Here is a 23,516-nt window from a genome sequence, read left to right on the forward strand (position 1 = left end):
TGCCTGAATTTGGCTGTCTAAAGTATGTTCACGCTACAATTGACACCTTTTCTCATGCCATGGTTGCCTCAGCATTGGCAGGTGAAACAGCTCGGGATGTTATTCATCATTTTTGCCACGCCTTTTCCATCTTAGGTGCTCCATCACATGTAAAGACGGATAATGGCCCGGCGTATGTTTCAAAGAAATTGCAGGTGTTTCTTCGTGCCTGTGGTGTTGGTCATTCTACTGGTAGCCCTCATGCTTTGACAGGCCAAGCAATTATTGAACGTGCTCATGGTGTGTTGAAGCACCAGGTACAAAAACAAAAAGGGGGAATGCAGAGGGAGTCGCCTCAAGTGAAATTAGACAAAGCCGTTTATGTGTTAAACTTTCTGCATCCTTTGCCTGACTTAAAGGTGTCTCCTATATTCTATCATTTTTCTTCTTTGAATTCAAAACAGCCAAACTTTCAGAAAGGTATTAAGGTATGGGTAAAAGATTTAACCATGGGAAAGTGGACTGGCCCAGAGGAATTAGTAACATGGGGAAGAGGATATGCATGTGTTTTAACAGAAAATGACCCTTGTTGGGTCTCTGCCTGTTGTGTTAAACCTTATTTGGGGCACACAGGAAAGGACAAGATGGGTGGTTCTACAGTGGGAGCAAAATGAGTAGGTAATTGTGTTGGTTATTAGGTGGATGGAAGCATGGACCCTCAAAGAATGTGTGGTAAAAGATGGTAATTCGAGACAGAGTAAAGGGAGTTATAGGCTTATGCTGAAAATCCAAAATTTAGGTTAGTGGATGTTACTTTTGCTTCCTTTCCTTGAATTCTCCTATAGAGAGGTTGGTAGTACTGAGAAATGTGTCTTGTACCATTTCCTTTTGCAGGGCACCGACGATCCCAAAATAGGGGAATTTGATGTACCTAAGAGAGCAGTGTTGCCTTTGCATAGGGATTGAATTAGTAGCTGAAGTCCACACTTTGAGCAACTAGGTTGGTTGCCCAGTATAATAGCAGCAACCAGTTGTAAAGTTAAGTGGATGCTACTTGGTTCTAAGTGGTGACTAGGCAGATGACTTGGTCTCTGATTCTGTGTGGGAGAAAGTTATTTGATTAGAGGTGAAGGTGTCATTCTGCTACAAATGTGTCGTCCAGAAATTGCGAGGTCTGTAACGGTATTTGAAGATCTGTTTTTATGTGCCTTGTTTGTATATGAACGTTAAGATTGTGAGGGTGTGTGTTGCGGAGTTGGTAGAAGTTGGTTATCTGTAAGTGAATGAAGAACAGATCCTCTGTCTGCTTGGATTTTTGCAAGGGCCCTGCAGAAGTCCTTAGCAGTTGTATTTGTGGGTCAAATACAAAAAGGGGCAATTGTAGGAAAGGACATTCTGTGCTGTTCTTGTGAGCCAGCAAAGGCTTCCTGATGATAAGGAAAGCCCCGTATCTCTCCTGAGGAAGACACCAAGGTTGTTGCCATGGAGACGTGATGAAGGAGAGAAAGTTAAAAGATACGGACTCTAGCTGGCTCACAGAATGATGTGGCTCCTTGATCACCTACTGAGAACTTTGTTTCTTTCTTATAACCAATGGACAGTGAATGTGTATGTTGAGTGAGTGTAAATATCTTGAAAAAGTATAAAAGCAACATGTTGCTGTAATAAATCTCTCTTGCACCCTTCTGATGGAGTCGTGGTACTTTGTGCTGTTGTGCTCTATAACAACAGGTGGAACCTGTTTCCATTGCTGGGGTGACAGGGGGATTGCAGCAATTGACCCTGTTGGAAGCTGAGGTGAGCCTGACTGGGAAGGAGTGGCAGAAACATCCTATTGTGACCGGCCCAGAGGCCCCGTGTATTCTAGGCATAGATTTCCTCTGGAATGGCTATTACAAAGACCCAAAGGGACACAGATGGACTTTTGGAATAGCTGCTGCAGAGGCAGAGGACATTAAGCAATTGAACACCTTGCCTGGACTATCAGAAAACCCATCTGCAGTAGGACTCCTGAGAGTGGAAGAGCAACGAGTACCAATTTCCACATCAAAGGTTCAGCACCGGCAGTATCGGATCATGATCCCCATCCACAAAATAATCCGTGAGCTGGAGAGCTAAGGGGTGGTCAGTAAGGCCCACTCACTCTTTAACAGCTCCATTTGGCCTGTGCGCAAATCTGACAAAGAATGGAGATTGACTGTGGACTATTGTGGCTTGAATGAAGTGACCGCCACTGAGCACTGCCGTGCTGGACATGCTGGAATTCCAGTATGAGCTGGAGTGCAAGGCAGCAAAGTGGTATGCCACTATTGACATTGCCAACACATTTTTCTCCATTCCTCTGGCAACAGAATGCAGGCCTCAGTTTGCTTTCACTGGGAGGGGCATGCAATACACTTGGAACCGACTGCCCCAGGGGTAGAAGCACAGTCTCACCATCTGCCATGGACTGATCCAGGCTGCACTGGAAAAGGGTGAAGCTCCAGAACATCTGCAGTATATCAATGACATCATTGTGTGGAGGAACACGGCAATGGAAATATTTGAGAAAGGAGAGAGGATCATCCAGATTCTATGGGAAGCCAGCTTTGCCATCAAGAAGAGCAAAGTCAAGGGACCTGTCTGAGAGATCCAGTTCCTGGGAGTAAAGTGGCAAGATGGATGGCGTCAGATTCCCACTGAGGTCATCAACAAGATTGCTGCGATGTCTCCACCAACCAGCAAGAAGGAAACACAGGCTTTCTTAAGTGCCATAGGTTTTTGGAGAATGCACATTCCCGAGTACAGCCAGATTGTGAGCCCTTTCTACCTGGTTACCCACAAGAAGAGCGATTTCCACTGGGGCTCTGAACAGCAACAAGCCTTTGCCCAGATCAAGCAGGAGATCGTTCATGTGGTAGCCCTTGGCCCAGTCAGGATGAGACCAGAGGTAAAGAATGTTCTCTACTCTGCAGCCGGGAACAATGGCTTGTCCTGGAGCCTTTGGCAGAAGGTGCCTGGGGAGACTTGAGGCTGACCACTGGGATTTTGGAGCTGAAGTTACAGAGGATCAGAAGCCAACTACATTCCCACAGAGAAGGAAATCTTGGCTGCCTATGAAGGAGTTCAAGCTGCCTCGGAGGTGATTGGCATGGAAGCACAACTCCTCCAGGCACCCTGACGACTGGTTCTGGGGTGGATGTTTAAAGGAAAGGTTCCCTCTACCCACCACACCACTAACACCACATGGAGCAAATGGAGAGAACATGATATTGAATGGATATATCATATCCCTTATCATGCACCAGCTGCCAGGAAAGTTGAATGGTGCATCGGACTGCTTAAGACTACCCTGAAGCCACTTCATGGGGAACTTTTAGAAATTGGGAAATGAACTTAGCAAAAGCCACCTGGATGGTCAACACCCGAGGGTCCATCAATCAAGCTGGTCCTGCCGAGTCTGAACCCTTGCACACAGTGGATGGAGATAAAATCCCTGTGGTACACATGAAAGGTATTTTAGGAAAGACTGTTTGGATTAGTCCCACCTCAGGCAAAGACAAACCCATCAGTGGGATTGTTTTTGCTCAAGGACCTGGTTACACTTGGTGGGTAATGCAGAAAGATGGTGAAGCCCGTTGAGTACCACAGGGAAACCTGGTCCTAAGTGAGAACCATGTGTAAGGTTTCATTTTGTTGAGTTTATTGATTTTGGGTATGATGCAGATGGTAATAGAATAAGGGGTGCATAACGTCTTGGGTTGGAAATGCAAGATGTGGCTGGGGTGTGTATTCTATTGCCATCTGTTAGAGGTGGGGCAGTTATCTTCTGTTAATTGGGCCACCTGTTAAAACCAGGTGGGGCAGTTTTTCTTTATGTCTTCCACAAACAATCCTCCCTCTGGGGAGATAATCTTCTGTTAATGGTCCATTGAGTCTCACTGCATGACTGATAAAATTACATCATCCCATTGTGAGATGCTCTGCACAGAGGGAGGAGCCAAGCATTCCTACCTGGATATAATCTGAAATTTGGAACACCACAGTCAGCCTTTTCCACTGGATTCCCAGAGAAGCAGCTTTCTTTTCCACTGGATTCCCAGAGGAAGACCAGGCCCATCTACACTACCACCAGACCTTCAGAGGAAAACTCCACCCTTCTACAGGATCACTGCTTCAACAGAACCACATCTGTCACTCCAGAAGGACTGCAGCCACCATTTAATGGGACTGCTACCAACACCCTGACCAACAGGGTGTCAGGTTGTATTCTGACTCCGTCGGTGTTGTTTTGTATTACTGCATTTTTGTTTTATTTTTATTGTTTCAGTAATAAAGAACTGTTATTCCTATCCCCATATCTTTGCCTGAGAGCCCCTTAATTTCAAGATTATAATAATTCAGAGAGTGGGAGTTTACATTTTCCATTTCAAGGGAGACTCCTGCCTTCTTTAGCAGACACCTGTCTTTACAAACCAAGACAGCTTCTCCCCCTGATTCACTTTTGTTTATACTTTCTGGGGTCTGAGGCAAATGGTGTGACCTTGGTTCCCAGGCCCAGAAGGTTTGTTAAGTCTGACCAAAATGTGAAGAAAGCTAACTAGCCTTCTATATAGAGTTCAGTTATACACTAATGCAGTACAGAATCGAAAAAAAATAAAAGCTAAAAACTTAAGGCATCACCCACATGCAGAGAGATGGCTGAGCTAGCACCCGAGTGCCCCCTGCAGTCTTGTGGGAACCATTGCACCTGCCCTGCCCAGCCAGGAGCCAACCATGCCCCTACCGGCTGTGACCATAGCTACACCAAAGGGGAAAGTGCTTGACAGCTGAGAGAAGGCTGTTATTAGGTTTCTGTTTTTGTTTGTTGTTGTTGCTGCCATTGTTGTTGCTTGTCTTGTTATACATACATATATATACAGGCTAGTAAAGAATTGTTATTCCTTTTCCCATGTCTTTGCCTGAAAGCCTCATAATTTCAAAGTTATAACAATTCAGAGGGAAGGGAGTCACATTTTCCATTCTAAGGGAGGTTCCCGCCTTCCTTGCCAGACACCTGTCCTTTAAACCTGAACAGTAATTCAAAGAATTATCATTGCTCTGAAAATTTTGTCTTCACTCTCTTCTGTTTTCAGCAAAGAGCTGTTTGTTTGCTTTGAAAATGATGTTTACAGCATTTCAATGAGCACATGGTCCATCAGTGTTTACCTCATATTAGCCAAAATTTCAGGCAGGGTTTTCAAGACATACAACAGGTTTTTCCCCCCAGTTCATCTTTCTGCTGAGATGTTTGGAAAATGTTATCTAAGCCCAAGGCACATACTATTAAGTAAGTTCTCCAAAACAGTTCACAGATTCTTTGTAGAAACCCACAAAATTATTTTAAACACAAGAACAAAGAAAAAAATATATAAATTAGGGACAAATATAAACAGGCAGTAGTCTAGAAATTCACTCCTGGAGTGTTTAGCTTGTGAGCATGGCATTAAGCCGGGCTACAAATAAAATATATACTCACCTTTTTTATTTTTGCTATTCTTTAGTAAAGAATATAATGTGGAACTCAAAGCAATAAAGTGGAGTTAGTATTATCAGCAATGATGAGACAGACAGGGAGACTGAGAGATGGTCAGAATCTAAATTTAATGTGGACTACCTATGCTTATATACTATTTTAGGAAGGGTAGTAATGTTTTACTACAATGATTGGGTTAGTCATCACATAAACAAACTTATTCATTTTACAATATCTCTTGCTTGCAGAAGTCTTGATGTAATTTTCCTTTCCGGTAAGTCAGTCTGATTTAATCTTGAAATCTTCAAAGCTGTTTATTCTTGCCAAGGCATCCTGATTATCAAATATCTTATGCTAACCAGGTCCAAAGTCCATCATCTGTCTTGTGTATCCCAATGTAGGATTGATAAAGAAGGACCTGTGGTGGCCCAACTCCAGTCCTTCCTCTGTTGTAGTGTCCTTGATGATCCTGCTCTCTGCCAGGAAAACATGGTCAGAGAAAATCTGTAACTTCACTTGGGCTTTTCTTGCCCCAGCTTCCCACTCACAAGGTTGGGACACACTTCCCTACCTCAAAAGGCAGTTATGAGGAGGAATATGTCACTGTCAAGTGCTCAGATATTTGCCTACTGAAGAACACTCTTATCTACTTATGATGAAACAGAGACCATATCCTACCCCCAGACTTGAGCAGGCACCCTCCACTGTCATGCTGCCCTCCAGGACCTCATCTGATGTGACTAAGCTGAACAAGGAGAATGCATTTGCTCCATCTTGTCCATCAGGGCACCATGTGCTCCACCTTGTCCATCAAGACATGTGCTCCACTTCATCCATCCAAGCACTATGTGTTCCACTACGGCACCAAGAGATACCAGTTGCAAGGGCCACAGTTCAACCTTTGCCTTGATATTTGGGTTGGGGAGGCCCAGAGTCTGACCACCAAGCCCTGGCAGAGGCAGCAGAGTAGGGCTCAGCAGACAGAACTGCTGGTATTCTGGGAATCATAGTCCAAGTCCATGCCTGTGGTAAGCTGACCATGACTGAATGCCAGACACTCACCAAAGCCACTCTCATGCCACAAATTGACAGGGGAGAGAAAATGTAATGAAAGAAGTACTAGCACTTTTATGACCACAAACCTGAACTCAACCAGTTGCATTCATCATGTGCAATCTAATTCATATTTACTTAAAATATTTTGATGCAAACACACTATACCCATGCCACTGAAGCCACTGAAACTGCAAATCAACATGTGCTGGTTGTCAGTTGCCCCTGTACAGAAGCAGAAGAAATGTACACAAAAGTCACCCTGTAAAAAAGCTTCAGCAAAGACAGTCAAGGAGGATGAGGACAGCAAAGAGGATGATGAAGCAGAACCATCACAAGGGTGATTTTCAGGGCCATCATCACGGCCATCACAGGAACTGGAAGAGGATACAGAAGAGACAACCACCACTCGATCCCTATCCCTGAGTGAGCTGCAGGAAGTAGAAGATTTCAGCCGTCATCCATGTCAGCATATTACTGCCTGGCTGCTCTGGTGCTGGGACAACAGGGTCAACAGTGTGAAATTAGAGGGTAAGGAAGCCAAGCAGCTGGGATCACTTCCTAAGGAACCAGACATTGACAAAGCAATGGGAAAAAAGACACAAGTCTTTAGTCTCTGGAGGTGACTCTTATCAAGTGTGAGGGCAAGGTATCCCTATAGAAATTATATTCCATGTCACTCAGGCAAATGGACTGCAATAAAGGTATTCAATACCTGAGGGAATTTGCCATGGAAGAAATTATCTATTTTGACTTGGACAATGCACAGCTCCCCATGGATCCAGATGATGTCTTATGTCAGTGACCCATGTGGCAGAAATTTATGGAGTGCACCAACAGTGCATGAAACCCCTTGAAAATATTACTCTGGAAAGATGATGCACCACTGTCACTGTCATATTTTCTGAAAAATCCCTTTGCCAGGATTTCTTCTCCTGGGAAGCTGAGAAGCCTCAGAGAAAAGTTAAAACTATAATTATCTGATTGCTTCTCCTGTGTTTTGCTGCTTTGAAATGTGGTTGGAGATTGTTTATCCAACATGTGAATTGTTTTTTACTTAATGACCAATCACAGTCCACCTGTGTCAAGGCTCTGGCGAGTCATGGGTTTTTCATTAGTATCTTGCTAAGCCTTCTGTAAGTATCCTTTCTCTATTCTTTAGTATAGTTTTAGTATAGCATTCTATAATATCATAATATAATATAATACCATAAAATAATAAATTAGCCTTCTAAGAACATGGAGTCAGATTCATCATTTTCTTCCTGCCATGGGGGGACCCTGAAAATACCACACACCACCAACAGTGGGTGATACGATTTGGCAGCTCTGGGAATATGAAGACAGTATACCTTCCTGTGTTGTTGAGGCTGTGGAGAAGCTGTAAGATAAACTGACTCAGGAGTTCCAGCAATTCAGAGAGGATATGTTCTATTCCCTACCTGTACGGGTCCATATTTCAACAACTGACAGCAGGCATCCTCTTGCTCAAGAGAGAGGATATAGAAGGTATACACCATGGGCTACTCTGTGGTTTTACCTACAGGACCACAGAGAGGATATGAGAAAGTGGGACGAACAACCCCCTCAATCCTAGATGCACGGGTGAGGTAATTGCAGGGAAAACAGCCACAAATGGTTTTTTTTTCCAGGAAAGTTGCTGCTCCAGTCTCCAGTGGACAGTTTTCCAGGCAGAATGGAAGGTCTGATCATACTACTGACTCTGTGGAGAGAAGTTATAGTCCATTTCTAGAAGATCTTAGCAGGGAACCTTGTGATCAGTATTAGAGGGGCCCTGCCTCCAGCTAGGTGGAGGAGAGGCATTACTGGGTTTACTGGAATGTGTGGATTCAATGGCCTGGCACAGCAGCCCCAGAGGACTACAAGGCTTTAATAGACACTGGTGCACAGTGTACCCCAATGTCATCAAGCTATGCAGGGGCAGTATCCATTTGTATTTCTGGAGTGACAGGGGGATCCCAACAGCTGACTCTATTGGAGGCTGAAATCAGCCTGATTGGGAATGAGTGGCACAAACACCCCCTTGTGACTGGACCAGAGGCTCCATGAATCCTTGGCATAGTCTGTCTCAGGAGAGGATATTTTAAAGGATCCAAAAAGGTATTGGTGGGCTATTGTTATAGCTGCCATGGAGATGGAGGACACTGAACAATTGTCTACCTTGCCTGGTCTTTCAAATGATCCCTTTTTTGTGGGGGTTGCTGAAGGTTAAAGAACAGCAGGTGCCAATTGCTACCACCAACACTGCATCGGAGGCAATACTGCACAAATCAAGACTCTGCAATTTCTATCCATGAACTAATTCATCACCTGGAGAGCCAAGGAGTGATCAGTAGGACCTGCTCACCCTTTAACAGCCCCATATGGCCAGTGCAAAATTCTAACAGAGAATGGAGGCTGACAGTAGACTCTTGTGGTCTAAATGAGGTTGTGCCACCTCTGAGTGCTGCCATACTAGACATGTTGGAACTTCAATATGAACTGAAGTCAAAGGCAGCAAAGTAGTGCCATAATTGATATCACTAATGTGTTTTTCTCAATCCCTTTGCCAGCAGAGTGCAGATCATGGTTTAGTTTTACTTGGACAGGTGTCCAGTACACCTGGAATCAACTGCCCCAGGGGTGGAAACACAGCCTGACCATCTGCCATGGACTGATACAGACTACACTGGAAGAGGGTGGAGCTCCAGAACACCTCCAATACTTTCATGATATCATTATGTGGGGCAATACAGCAGAAGTTTTTGAGAAAGAGAAGAAAATAAAACTAATCCTTCTAAAAGCCTGGTTTGCTATAAAACAAAGTAAGGTAAAGGGACATGCACAGGAGATCCAGTTTTTAGGATAAAATGGAAGGATGGACATCACCAGATCCCAATGGAGATTATTAATAAAATAACAGAGATGTCTCCACCAACTACCAAGAAAGAAGCACAAGCTTTTTTAGGTGTTGTGGGATTTTGGAGAATGTACATTCCAAATTAGGCTGATTGTCACCCCTCTCTATCAAGTGGCCCAGAAGAAGAATGATTTCCAATGGGGCCCTGAGCAACGACAAGCCTTTGAACAAATCAAGCAGGAGATAGTTCACGCAGTAGCCCTCGGGCCAGTCTGAACAAGGCAAGATGTAAAAAATGTGCTCTACTGCAGCTGGGGAGAATGGCCCTACCTGGAGCCTCTGGCAGAAAGTGCCAAGGGAGACTCAAGATCAACTCTAGGTTTTTGGAGTAGGGGATACAGAGGATCTGAAGCCCCCCATATTCCAATCAAAAAAGAGATACTGGCAGCTTATGAAGATGTTTGAGCCACTTCGTAGGTGGTTGGTACTGAATCACAGCTCCTTCTGGCACCCCAGTTACCTGTGTTGGACTGGATGTTCAAAGGGAGGGTCTCCTCTATACATCATGCAACTGATGTTGCATAGAGTAAATGGGTCACACTGATCACACAACAAGCTTGGATAGGAAACCCCAGTCATCCAGGAATCTTAGAAGTGGACTGGCCAGAAGGCAAAGATTTTGAAATGCCGCCAGAGAAGGAGATAACACATGCTGAAGAGGCCCCACTATATAATAAATTACCAGAAAGTGAGAAGCAATATGCCTTGTTCACTGATGGATCCTCCTGTCTTGTGGGAAAGCATTTGAGATGGAAAGCAGCTGTATGGAGTCTCCTATGACAAGTCGCAGAAACTGCTGAAGGAGAATGTGAATTGAGTCATTTTGCAAAGGTGAATGCCATCCAGTTGGCCTTAGTCATTGCTGAACAAGAAAAATGGTCGATACTTTATACTGACTCATGGATGGTGGCAAATGCCCTTTGCGGGTGGTTGCAGCAATAGAAGCAGAATAACAGGCAACACAGGGGTAAACTCATCTGGGCTGCTGCATTGTGGCAAGATCTTGTTGCCAGGGCAGAGAACTTGGTTGTGGAGGTGCGTCATGTAAATGCTCATGTACCCGAGAGTTGGGCTATTGCAGTTCGAATTTATTTTATTGATTCCTTGTTAAGTGGTTTGTTCTAGTGTACCCTCATGTTCTCTCCGAGTTGGTTTACCCCTGGGTTTTACCCTCCCTCAAAGCTGTCCCTTGTACCATTCCCTGCCCCTTGTTCCAGATCTTTCCCTGCCTGTCAAGGCAACCCAGCCTCTTATTCCCAAACCTTCCCTGACTGCAACAGCCTTTTGGATTTCCCCTATTCCTCAAAGCCCCATTGGCCTGTGTGACCCATCCTCTCCACCCTCCTACCCCAATTGGCCCCAGACACTTGATGTAATCCCCTCACTTCTCCCCTGAGGATTCTCTATTGGTTAGCTGTTTGTATCCACCCCCTGACTTGTATCTGTACAAAACCCCTTGCACAAAGCAGCGAGGGGCTTTTTGTCCTGCTCCCTTCACCTGGAATAAACCCTTCCTTGTGGAACCTCAAGACAGAGAGCCTTCTCCTTTCTCCTCTTCCTGGTCCCTGTCGGGGCTTGTGTCTAGCACCGTAGAGCAAGTGGCTCTAAAGGCTCTGCCTCTGGTAAATCCCATACCGAGGCAGTTCCCCACTCCTGGTGTGGCACCGGAGTTCTAAGAGCTAGCCTTGGTTCCAGCAGTCACTTCATTGGGCCACTGAAGAACATTGGAACAACCAGCAGGTGAATCAGGCTATTAGGATTGAAGTGGCTCAGGTGGACTTGGATTGGCAACACAAAGGTGAATTATTTCTAGCTTGGTGGGCCCATGATACCTTGGGCCATCAAGAAGTGCAACATATAGGTGGGCTCCTTATTGAGGGTTGGACTTAACCATGGGCACTGTCACACAGGTTATCAATTAATGTGAAACGTACTGCAATCAAGCAGGCCAAGCAGGTAAAGCCTCTGTGGTATGGAGAGGCTTGGCAGATTGACTATATCATATTCCCTCAAACCTGTGATGGCAAGTGCCATGTGCTTATGATCGTGGAAGAAACCTGGATGGCTGGAAACATATCCTGTGCCCCATGCCACCACCCAGAAAACTATCCTTGGCCTTGAAAAGCAAGTCTTATGGTGACATGGTACTCCAGAAAGAATTGAATCAGATAATGTAACTCATTTACAAAACAACCTCCTAGACACTTGGGGCTAAGAACATAGTATTGAGTGGGTATATCACATTCCCTATCATACACCAACCTCTGGAAAGATTGAATGATGTAATGGATTGTTAATGACTACACTGAGAGCAATGAGTGGTGGGACCTTCAAATATTGGGATAGACATTTAACAAAAGGCCACCTTGTTAGTCAATACCAGAGGATCTGCCAACAAGGCTGGCCCTGCCCAATCAAAATTTTTACATATTGTAAGTGATAAAGTTCCTGTAGCGCACATTAAAAACATGCTGGGGAAAACATCCAGGATTATTCCTGCCTCAGGCAAAGGCAAACCCATCTGTGGGATTACTTTTGCTCAAGGAGCCAGGTGCACTTGGTGGATAATGTGAGAGGATAGGGAAGTCCAGGGTGTGCCTCAAGGAGATTTGATTTTGGGTGAGAACAGCCAATGAATTAAATTGTATTATATTAATAACTGTCTAACACTGTGTACTGCCACTTTTATGGCAGCTGCGTGCACTTCACCTCACTAAGCACCTCATGGCATGGATCTTAACTACAAATGTTCTGGGGATCTGAGCCTGACTTTTCTCTGATCTTCACACTCTCACCAATGAAGAATGAACTTTGATAAAACTGAACAAGTGCAGCAGCACTGGAATTGGAACTGAGTCAAATGTGCAACACGCAGCAATCCAATACCTCACACCATCTTTCTTGCTTGAAAGACTGTTACCAAGGATGAAGGCTAAAGTCACAGACTAAATGAATTCAACAAACTTTTTTTTTATTTTGGTGGACATTTTATGAACATTTGCAGAGGTGTTCCATAGACTAAGGGAATGATGTCTGTATGTATATTTATCAAAACAGATAAATAGTGAAGGTGATGGAATATTGGGAAGTGTGAAACTTGGCATGACATAAATGGTATGGAATAAGGGGTGGATATTGTCCTGGTTTCAGATGATATAGAGTCAATTTCTTCTCAGTAGCTGCTACAGTGCTTTGTTTTGGATTCAGAATGAGAATGGTGTTGATAATGCACTAATGTTTTGGTTTTTTACTAAGTTGTGTTTATCCTAAGTCAAGGAGGTTTTTTTCTTGTCTCATGCTCTGACAGTGAAGAGGTTCACTAAACAAACTGGGAGGAAGAACAGCTGGGACAGGTGACCCAAACTGACCAAAGGGATATTCCACACCATAGAACGTCATGCCCGGTATATAGATTGCAGCCAATCTGGGTTTGGGAAGGATAGTCTGACATCAGTCAGTGGGTGAAGAGCAATTGAATTGTGTATCACGTTTTTTTCCATTTTGATTATCATCATTATTATTATTATCATTTACCATTATTACTGTATTTTGCTTTATTTTCAATTATTAAACTGTTTTTATCCCAGCATACAAGTTTTACTTTGATTCTTATCCCCATTCCATGGGGCGGGGGCGGGGGGGGGCAGTTGAGCAAGCAAGTAGCTCCATGGTGCTTAATTTTCAGCTGGGCTTAAAACTATGACAACCTATTAAATTAGTACTCCCATAATGGAATTATTATTGGAATTATAGCATAGCCACTCATCTCTGCTGTAGGCATCTGCCCAACTCCCACCATGGATACCATCCCATTCCTCTCTAATGTATTCCCACATGGTTCAAACCAGCTGATGAATGTTGACAAGGGAGTTGGAAAAGGAGTGTGAGGCAGACAACACAGTAGGTGAGCCAAGACTCTTATGCTTCTAGTTTTAACCTGTAATCATCCCCCAGAGGCTGGGGCTGTTTGCAAGAAAAACTGCCCTTTGCAGTTTTCCCCCATATTGCCTGGGTATAGCTCCTCCAGAACTTTACACTAATATTTACACTAAAAATTTTAAAAGCAAATCAAATCTTATCAAATTGGATCCTTTACCTTCCTGAAACACCCTAGGAACCCCAAGAGTTAGAGCTCCTGTGTTCTGTGAAATTGGATTTTTATGTTAATTTAAAATACCCAGGAAGTAATCAGTCTAAAATTTTTAAATGTTTCTCCCTATCACCCCGTGTATAAGAATCAAACCTTTTGGTGCAATTATACTTCTGGCAGCCTTTCTAAATCCAGTAATGCCCCCCCTGTGGCTGCCATCAGGAATGTTTTTAGTTTATAACGATCAAGCCTGAGCCTTTAGTGGCTAGGTTTTTAGCTAAAAGATTCTTTATAAGATGGATATGTATGTGATGATCTTGATAATAATTGTATTAATCATGATACCTAGCTTGCTTCATTGTGTGCAGAGATTAATTAATAAAAGGAGTGGGTTTGGATGAAAAGAGAATGGGGAGATATTGGGACGCACATGACATGATGGACTTTGGACCTGGTGAGCATAAGAGATTTGATAACAGGATGCCTTTGCAAGAGCAAACAGAACTTCAAGGATTAAATCAAGACTAAGCTGAAGATTAAATCAGGACTTACCAGAAAAGAAAATTACATCAACTTCTGCAAGCAAGAGATGTAAAATGCATAAGTTTGTTTATGTGATGATTAACCCAATCATTGTAGTAAAACATTACTAGCCTTCCTAAAATAGTACATAAGTATAGGTATTCCACAATAAATTTGGATTCTTCTGACCAAATCGGAGTCTTTCCATCTCTCTTCATCACCAATACTTGGTCAATAAAAGCAGCAGTTCCTGCTGCAAAGCAGTCAAAGAGTCTGCTTGATTTCCTAAGAGAGAAGGCTGCATGCCAGAATCTGCATGGCCTGTTATATAATACTGAACCTTAGTTACAAAAGGCTTTTCGCTTTTGTTTCTGGTTTGTTTTCTAGCAGCTTTGCAGACTGTTGGAATATTGCAGTCAGGTAGAAAAATTATAAAAGAAAGACCTCATAAAATCAGGCCTGCTCTGTTAGACCACTGTCTAGCCTGTCACATCTTTTACATGCAGCTAGCACTTTGCAAGTTCCCATGTGGAAACAAACCCAGTATGAATAGTTCATTAATATAACAATCTATTCCTGGGTGAAAAACAACTATCACCTGCATAAACATTAAATCTATCCCATGAGAATCAGTGAAGAAAATATGTAAACAATTTAAGAATAGAGAGATTTGATGGACAAGTAAGATACCTTTTACTAACCAATAGAGTAATTGGCAAGAAATCTATTGTCCTGGTTTAGAGCAAATTTGGGAGAAAACCTCCAAAAGGAGTCCCCCCCAGAAAGCAAACCCACATGGCCCCTCCCCCCAACCAATTCAGGAAGAATTTCCTCAGAGAGAAGTGGAAAAAAACCTGTTTATTTAACAGGCACAGCACTCCCCAGCACAAAAAATGAACAATACCAGATGACAAAACTAATTTGTTGCTCTGAAGAGATGACAAATTCAGAAAATCTCTCCGGTGGGTGTTCACTCTCTTATCAGTCCCTCTGGCACTGGAAAAGGCTGCTGCCAGGAGTAGGCCCCGGCAGGCTACAAAGTGAGAGCTCTCGGTGTTTCCCCAGGTCCCAGACCAAAGCAGGTTCGAACAGTTCCAAAAAAAAGGGAAAGAAAAACAGTCCAGGGAACCTCTCTGCCTCAGCTAGCCAAACCAACTAAAAAACAACGGAGCGCCGTGTTCTGCCCCATCCATGCCCAGACACCACAGTGGAGGAGTGAGAGCAGGCTGATAAAAAAACTCCATGCTTCTTCTTCTCCCCGCCTTCTCTTCCAGAGCCAGTCTTGAAAGCACAGAATATAATGTCCAGCATGAACAGAATACCCAATTGGGGATACAAGCATCATAATGTCACCCTAGGACACTATTAACCAATTAAAGTTGCACACGAGGTCTGTAAAAACTCTATAAAAATGAGTTGTGTGAATAAAGAATTAGCTTTTCCTGCATGAAGAAAATGGAGTCTCACCTGATTTATTCCAATAAGAATATGTGAGAGGAACAGCTCTGCAGACACCAAGGTCAGTGGAGAAGGAGGAGCAGGAGGTGCTCCAGGCACCAGAGCTGAGATTCCCCTGCAGCCCGTGGTGAAGACCATGGTGAAGCAGCTGTGCCCCTGTAGCCCATGGAGGACCATGGGGATGCAGACCTGCATGCTCACCTGCAGCCCTTGGAGGAGACCCATGCTGGAGCAGATGGATGCCTGAAAGAAGGCTGTAAACCTGTGGGAAACTCATGCTGGAGCAGGGTCTTGGCAGGGACCTGCAAACCTGTGGAGGGAGGAGCCCACACTGGAGCAGGATTGCTGGTAGGACTTATCACCCTGTAGGGGACTCACAGTGGAGGAAGCTGTGCTTGAAGGACTGCACCCCATGGGAGAGTGACCCACGTTGCAGCAGTTCATGGAGAATTGTTGCCCACAGAATGGGCTCACATTGGAGAAGTTAATTGAGAAGTGTCTCCCATGGGAGGGACCCCATGTTGGAGCAGGCAAAGGCCTCCTCTCCCTGGGCAGCATCAGAAACAACATGTGATGAACTGACCATAAGCCCCATTCCCCATCTCCCTCTGCCACTGGGGGAGGAGGTAGAGCTGGGAAGGAGGGAGGGGTGGGGGGAAGGTGTTTTTTAGATTTATTTTACTTCTCATTTTCCTGCTCTGATTTTGTTAGCAATAAATTCAATTAATATCTCTGATTCAAGCCTGTTTTGTCCATGATGGTATTTGGTGCATGATCTCTCCTGGTCCTTATCTCAACCCATGAACCTTTTGTTATATTTTTCCTCCTCTGTTCAGTTGTGGAGGGGAATGAGAGAGCGGCTTTGGTGGGTGTGGAGGGGAATAAGAGAGTGGCTTTGGTGGGTGTCTGGCACCCAGCCAGAGTCAACCCACTACACCAATCCATCCATACCTCTCAATAAATAATACTGCATTGTCACCTGATGCCCCAGCCATGTCCCCAGCACAGATTCCTCACTGAGACACCTAGCACCAATTTCCTTGCTGCCATCCTCCTTCCCACCTGGGCCAGTTCCACAACCAATTATGGTGTTAATAAGTTTTTATTTGTGGGGAAAGGAAAGGAGCTGGAGAGAGGAAGCTTTGCAGGGGAAAGGAAAGAGACATTCCTGGTTCATTCATCAGGCAGCTTTCCCCTTCCTCTTGTTTGCTGATCTTTGACTGAGTCTGCCAGAGCTGTAAAGGAAAAGGAAGAGGAAAAAAGGAAAAAAAAGAGAAACTAAAAAGCAAGAGGAGCTTAAAGGACAGGCAGAGGGAGAGATGTTATCTTGTCTCTGCTAATGATTCATTGTCAAAGGATGGGTGAATGGAGGCAGAGAGCTAAGCGTGATTGTGGGCAGCACAGAGAGGTTTTGCTGGGGGATGCCCAAGGGGGCAGGAGTTAGGGGCAAGGGGATGAAACTGTACACAGGGGCATATGTGCTGATCAGCAGGAAGGGGAAAAAAACCAGTGAACCTATCCTGAGGAAAGTGGAGGACCCAAACCTTATAGGCCATGGTAACACCCCCTCCTGTCCTGGAACACCAGCCCATGTGTTTCATGAAGCTCATCAAAGGACAAGTACTCTGCATGATTAGGGAATTTTCACCCTATCACAGAGCACCTGGCAGAGCCAGTCTGTGCAAATATACTTGTCCTCTCCTGGGTAAAGCTAGAGGAGCTCACCACCTCCTCCTCATCTGAGTCTACAGCCTGACTTTGGTTCTGGCAACCATCTCAGAGCCTGGCACCTATCACTACTAAAAAATAGGTGGTCGTGATCTCCTGGGTTGGCCCTGGGCATCACGATTACCTGATGGTGGCAAAAAATGATGGCAAGATGAAAACCTATAACAGAGCCATGGAAGAGAAACAGCATGAGTCAAGGTCACAACCCTGTGGAGAGAGCAGTCTCAGATCAACCATTTTGGGGCAGGAGTGCCAGAAGACTCAGGCGCACCCATGTCAGCTTAGAGTCTTCTCTGACTAACAACACCACAGGGACAAAGCTGTTCTCCTAAGGAACAGAGATGTATTTTTAAGAAGCAGGCAGAGAAAAATCCTGGCAGAATAAGGGCTGGGTTGTGTCATGACTGTGATGGGAAGCAGAGGGAAATGAGGACTTTTCTGGATGCCTAGATCTTCCCCATAAAGTGACACATACCTCCATGAGCAGAGATTTTGGGGAAGTTAGGCTATTCTTAGCATCCCTCTCCCACCTTCTCCGCTGGATATGTAGGCCCCATCACAATGCCTGCACTCTTTCTCACTGCTACAGTCACCATCTGTGACCCCTACATACAATATTACTGTGAAGACAAAATGTTTATTATGTGTTTTCATTCAAAGAAAACTTCCCATACATGTTAAAAGTCACTGTCAGCAGTTTCTTTATGCTTCCTTTGGCAAGGATCTAGCAGAGAACTTATTTTACAGCAAATTATTTATGGCCCAACAGAAGCACTACTGACAATTTGAGATTCACAGCTCCAGCCCTGGGCAATGAGGCAGGTTTTTCTGAGAAAGTCTTCTACAGACAGCAACAAGAGACAAAACCACCATTAAAACAGGATGAGGGGAAACCCTCCTTGAGTTGCCTTTTCTGTTTGTCCTCACCAAGATATCTGTCACCATCTCAAACCATGAGATTCTCAGGCTCTGAAACAAACTCATCTGGAGCTTGGGTTCTGAAATGTTCCCAACCCTGGTGGCAGGGCTAGATTTGTGCTGAACTAGGTGGGGAGTAAGGACATGTGGAACCTTACTTCTCTGCTCTTCTCTCCCCTCGGTCCATCTCATCTATTCAGGGGACTTCACCAACTTTAAGAAGCTTTTTAAGCCCCTTGGGTGTGGATTTTCACAACACTGGGACTGGCAAACTCAAATGTTGGGTTTGCAATCCCAACTGTTGGGCTTTGCAAACCGTTGGACAAAGGGGTCTTGCTTGGAGCACATGCCCTTATTTAGCAAAAACACAAAATGCAGGAAAAGCCAAGCATCCATGCAGACGTAGGTACTTTTGAGGTGGGAAGTGTTGATGCTAGCAAAGCAAACCTCTAGGAATCATAAAACAAATAGAATCATAGAATGGCTTAGGTTAGAATGGACCTTAAAGATCATCTCATTCCAAACCCCCAGCCATGAGCAGGGGCATCTTCCACTAGACCAGGTTGCTCCAAGCCTCATCTAACCTGGCCTTGAACACTGCCAGGGATCGGGGGTGTGGCAGGACGTGTCCTCCCCGTCTCTACCACAGATAGTTGGTGCATAAAGAGATAACCTAGGGGCTGAAAGGCCCAGCAAGGGGTCATCTCTGACACCAAAAGGGCTCAAGCCTCAGCTACAAATCACCATCTTAGTCTGGAGAGCAGATGTGGGAAGAGATAAAATAAATATTCTTGACTGAGACACACTGTTTTGCAAACTATAAAAGACACACGAGTTATCACAGAGGTAGAAGCCTTCTAAACACACACCCTGACAATTGTTTGAGACTTCTCCCCAGAGTTTGGATGCAGATTCTGTGGTTACTTTCCTGGGAATTGAGGGAAAGGATCTCGACGTGTGCCCCACCAACAATGGGATGGTAAGATACATGGAATCCTAAGTTATATTATTTCTTCACTAGCTGTAAAATTAATAGGTACCTTTAACCTCGCACTGTATATATCTACTAGTATTCTCTCTTTTTGTCCTTATTCCTGTGTGGTATTAGTTTAAGTCCTATGTCTGTTAGTTTTGTATCTATTAAATAAATAATTCATTCTATAATGGACTGAATCAGCCATTATTGAAGAACTTGGGAACGAGAGTAGGTTTTGGGGTGGTGGCTGCCTCAATAAAGCTACTGCCTGCTGCTGGAGGCCTGGTCAAAAGTCAGGGACTTATCTAAACCTCCACATCCTTTCATAACAGGGGGCCATAGCTTCTTTGGGCAACCTCCAGTGTCATTTATGAATCATGAGCACCTCAGAGCTGCAATGCAATAGCTTGGCTCACCAGTGGAGAAGGACAAAGTCTGAAGGCATTTACCTCCCTGAGGCAGGTATAAATGGGGCAGACAAGAACTCGAAAGGGCTCTCCAGTGCTGCTTCTCATGGTACTGAAGACTTCGCAGAGAAAGGTGATGAACCCCAGCCAGCGTTCCACATCCCGCTGCTGCAACTCCTCCCGCATGGTGAAGTCCTTCTGCAAGAAATACAGAGACAACAGGCTACATCAGCAAAACCACATCACCATGAGAGAGGCAATGGCTGTCTGGAGAGAGAAATAAGAGAAAATTGAAATGGCAGGGGAGAAGGAAGACTGACAGTCTCTTTAGTAACAGCAGGGAGATTACTCAACACATGTGGAGTAGCTGGAATTTCAACACAGCAAAGCCACCAGAAAGCAGGTAATGGTAGAAATATTACCAACCCCATCAATATCTGTCATGGCTTGTGCTAGACATGGAGTCTCCCATGGCCTGCCATCCCCCCAGACCGACATGGGGACTCTTTTCCATATGCACAACCAAGATCAAATAAAAGCAGGAACAAAGAGGTTAAATGAAATCCAGGAGAAAGACAATGAATGCTGGTGGCCATGCTGGGTTTGGTGGTCCAGGTGGACTTGTCCAGCCTGTTCATTCCTCTATCTTCAGCACAACCAGTGTCTGGCCAGAAGCATCCTAATGGCCTGGCTACTCCCTGGGGTCTCACAAAATTATGGTAATACTGGGTCCCTGACAGACCAGAAAAAGATCAGTGCAGCCTAGACTTGGCATTGAAAGGTCACCCTGCTCCTGAGCTGATGGTTGCCATGACAAAGGATTATCCAAGTGACATGATTTATGGAGCTGGGGAGTCCTCCAGATAGGGAGATTTCATGGGTTGACACTTGCTGGATGCCAGGCACCCACAAAAGCTGCTCACTCACTTCCCTCTAAACCCTCTGCAGCTGGACAGAGGAGAGAAAATTTGACAAAGGGTTCATGAGTTGAGATAAGGACCTGGAGAGATGGCTCACTAAATAATATCAAGGGCAAAACAGGCTCAAATTAGAGATATAAGGTGAATTTATTACTAACAAAATCAAAGCAGGATAATAAGAAGTAAAACAAGACCTTAAAAAAACACCTTCCCCCCTACTCCTCCCTCCTTTCCAGCTCTGCCTCCTACCTGAGTGGTGCAAGGAGACAGGGAATGGGGGTTTTGGTCAGTTCATCACCCATTTATTTCTCTTGCTGCTCAGGGAGAGGAGTCCTTCCCCTACTGCACCATGGAGTCCCTCCCATAGGAGACAGTTCTCTGCGACGTTCTCCAACATGAGTCAATCTCACAAGCAACAGATCTCTGAGAACTGCTGCAGCGTGAGTCCATCCCACAGGCAACAGTACCCCTCAAACTGCTACAACATGGGTCACTCTTCCACGGGGTGCAGTCTTTCAAAGACAGGCTGCTCCAGCATGGGATCAGGGCCCCTCTCTCCATGGGTCTCCCACAGGATTACAGCCTCCTCTAGACATCCACCTGCTCTGGCATGGGGTCCTCCACAGGCTGCAGGTGGATCTCTGCACTGCTGTGGACCACCATGGGCTGCAGGGGGACAGCTGCTTCACCATGGTCTTCACTACAGGCTGCAGAGGAATCTCAGCTCCGGTGCCTGGAGCACCTCCTCCCCCTCCTTCTTCACCAACCTTGGTGTTTGCATGCTGTTCTCCTCACACTGATGCCTTAAGTTTTAGTTTTCATATTTTTAGATTATGTACTGCCTTAGTGTGTGAGTCTGAACTTCATATAAAGTGTTAGTAAGTTCTCTTCACAGGGTAGTGAAACAGAGTGGAAATTTTTCAGAGTAGAAATCCATTTTAGATTTAGGTGAAATGTGTCACTTTGAATTATCAAGTCTGTAGCTTGCAAGCATAACTGTTTTGGTCTGCATTCAAGACTGCCTGTTCTCACAAAAAACCTATGCTCAAAAATACTGCTTCAGCTGAAGGACAGAGATAAGAGGGGCCCCTTGAACTTTGAAACAGACGGAGACTGCGGCTGAGGCTGTGGGAGACAGGGCAGGGTGACCCAGGAGTTCTTTCTATACTGCCTGATAAAAAACTAGATGCAAGGGTAACTAGCTGCAAGTGTAACTAGCTGCAAGTGTAAAACCAAAGCTGAAGTTGCAGAAGACAGGGCAAGATGACCCAGGAGTTCTTTCTGTACTTTCTGATAAAAAAAACTAGCTGCAAGTGTAACGGGAAACCAGTAAAATGAACATGTATGAACCTATTGTGAAATTCTATGCATATGAATTAGTAAGGGAGACAAAAAGGATCGAGAGTTCTCAGGGGTGCACATCCTTTAGGGGGACAATGATCCCCACATGCATCCAGCGCTGTAATAAACATACCGGCTTTACAACTTTTACAAAGTTGTGCAGTTTTTTTCTTTCCGCAAATCAGTAGGTAGACAAAACAATCCTTTTCCAGCTTGAGAACCAAGGACAACCATTACAGCCTCAGGCCCAAAAAGCATAAGCAATAGCGAATTGAAGAGAGCAAACAAGGAGGATGGGACTCCATAACCTGAAGCTGTAATTGGACAATTAACCCCAATATGTAAATGGACCAAAACTTATAAAAGCGTGAAGATTCATGGCCAGTCATCTATCTTGTGTCCATTTTGGGTCCATCTTGGGTGTAGCCACAGCCAGGCTCTTGTACTGCCCAAGGTGTATCCTTTAAATGCCTTTTAATAAATACCTACTTTATTCCTTTAACTCTGTCTAGTCTCTGTTCCAGGTCAGCCTCTCTAGGCATCAACATGTTCTCACTTCGCTCTTCTTAAGTCATAATTAAAACTGCCCCACATCCTTTCTCATTATTTCTTTTTAAATATGTTATTACAGAGGCGTTACCACCATTTCTAATTGGCCCAGCCTTGGCCAGCAGCATGTCCCTCTTTGGAGTCACCAGGGACTGGCTCTGCTTCTAGCAGCTTCTCACAGAAGCCACCTCCTTTACCCCCCACCCCCCCACCTCCCCCCCGCAAAAAACCAGGCCATGCAACCCAATACAAGAGAAAAAAAAGAGGGTTTCCCAAAGGCAGGATATGAAAAGGGATGTTTGTGTTGGGAGTGTGTGACAAAAAGAAAAGCAAATAAAAACCTTTCTAAAGGATGGCACAAGAGAATGCATTGCACTCGGAGACAAGAGGATTTCTCTGTGCTCTCTGCAATGCTACAGAGCTTCTTGCATGATATCCCATGTGATTTTGTTTGTCTCCATGGTGACCATTCCTTGGTATTTAAAAGTAGTAGACACTACATAGTAGAAAGTTAAAGAACAGGACAAGTTTGTTATCAACACTGTGTGTTCCCAGTGCATGTTGCACGACATTTGAAATCCAGCAACTAAATAAGTCATTCTTTATCTTTTTCATCTCTGTTTATTCCTACTGACTGAGACAAAGGGCTTTGCTGTTGTGAATGCTTTGACCTGCTGCTTTATTCTAGAAAGCCAGAGAGATATGAAGCCACCATACCAAAGTTTGGTCTCATGGCCTGGACAACACATAGGAGGTATTTCTTTTGAAATAAAGGTAAGTAAAGCAGCTGCTAAAGAAAGAGAGGCAAAATTATTTACATGACAGAACTCTATGAACAGAAGATCCAAGACAGGAGCTATTTATATGTTTCATTACAAAAGGACAAAAAAAAATTACATCTGCAGGAAAAAGCTTTGTAAAATAACTGAGGCACTTATTAACCAGACAGTGATGACTAATTTATCTCTATACCCATTTCTGTAAGGCAATTGCCCAACTGTGTCTGTGACTCTGAAGTCAACCTGCAGCCAGATCTTGTTGGGTCTTTTCAGACTCTCTGGGGAAGTTTGCAGAGTTCATCCCTTTATTATCCAGCCAGTCCCATGGAGGAGAGAGTTATTTGCCAGCTCAGGTTATTACCCCAAGGTTACCAAATTATTC

The 23,516-nt window shown here is 44.5% G+C and overlaps 1 protein-coding gene across 1 annotated transcript in view; it reads right to left on the reverse strand.

Moving 5' to 3' along the window:
• The window catches only part of LOC129132424 (CBP80/20-dependent translation initiation factor-like), a 376,676-nt gene that overhangs the window by 15,945 nt on the left and 337,215 nt on the right, over window positions 1-23,516 (reverse strand). The window contains 1 exon segment of the mRNA XM_077193174.1: window positions 19,588-19,743. Coding sequence (XP_077049289.1) covers window positions 19,588-19,743 — 156 coding nt within the window.

This window comes from Agelaius phoeniceus, chromosome W (assembly GCF_051311805.1).
Source record: "Agelaius phoeniceus isolate bAgePho1 chromosome W, bAgePho1.hap1, whole genome shotgun sequence".
Lineage (NCBI taxonomy): Eukaryota > Metazoa > Chordata > Aves > Passeriformes > Icteridae > Agelaius > Agelaius phoeniceus.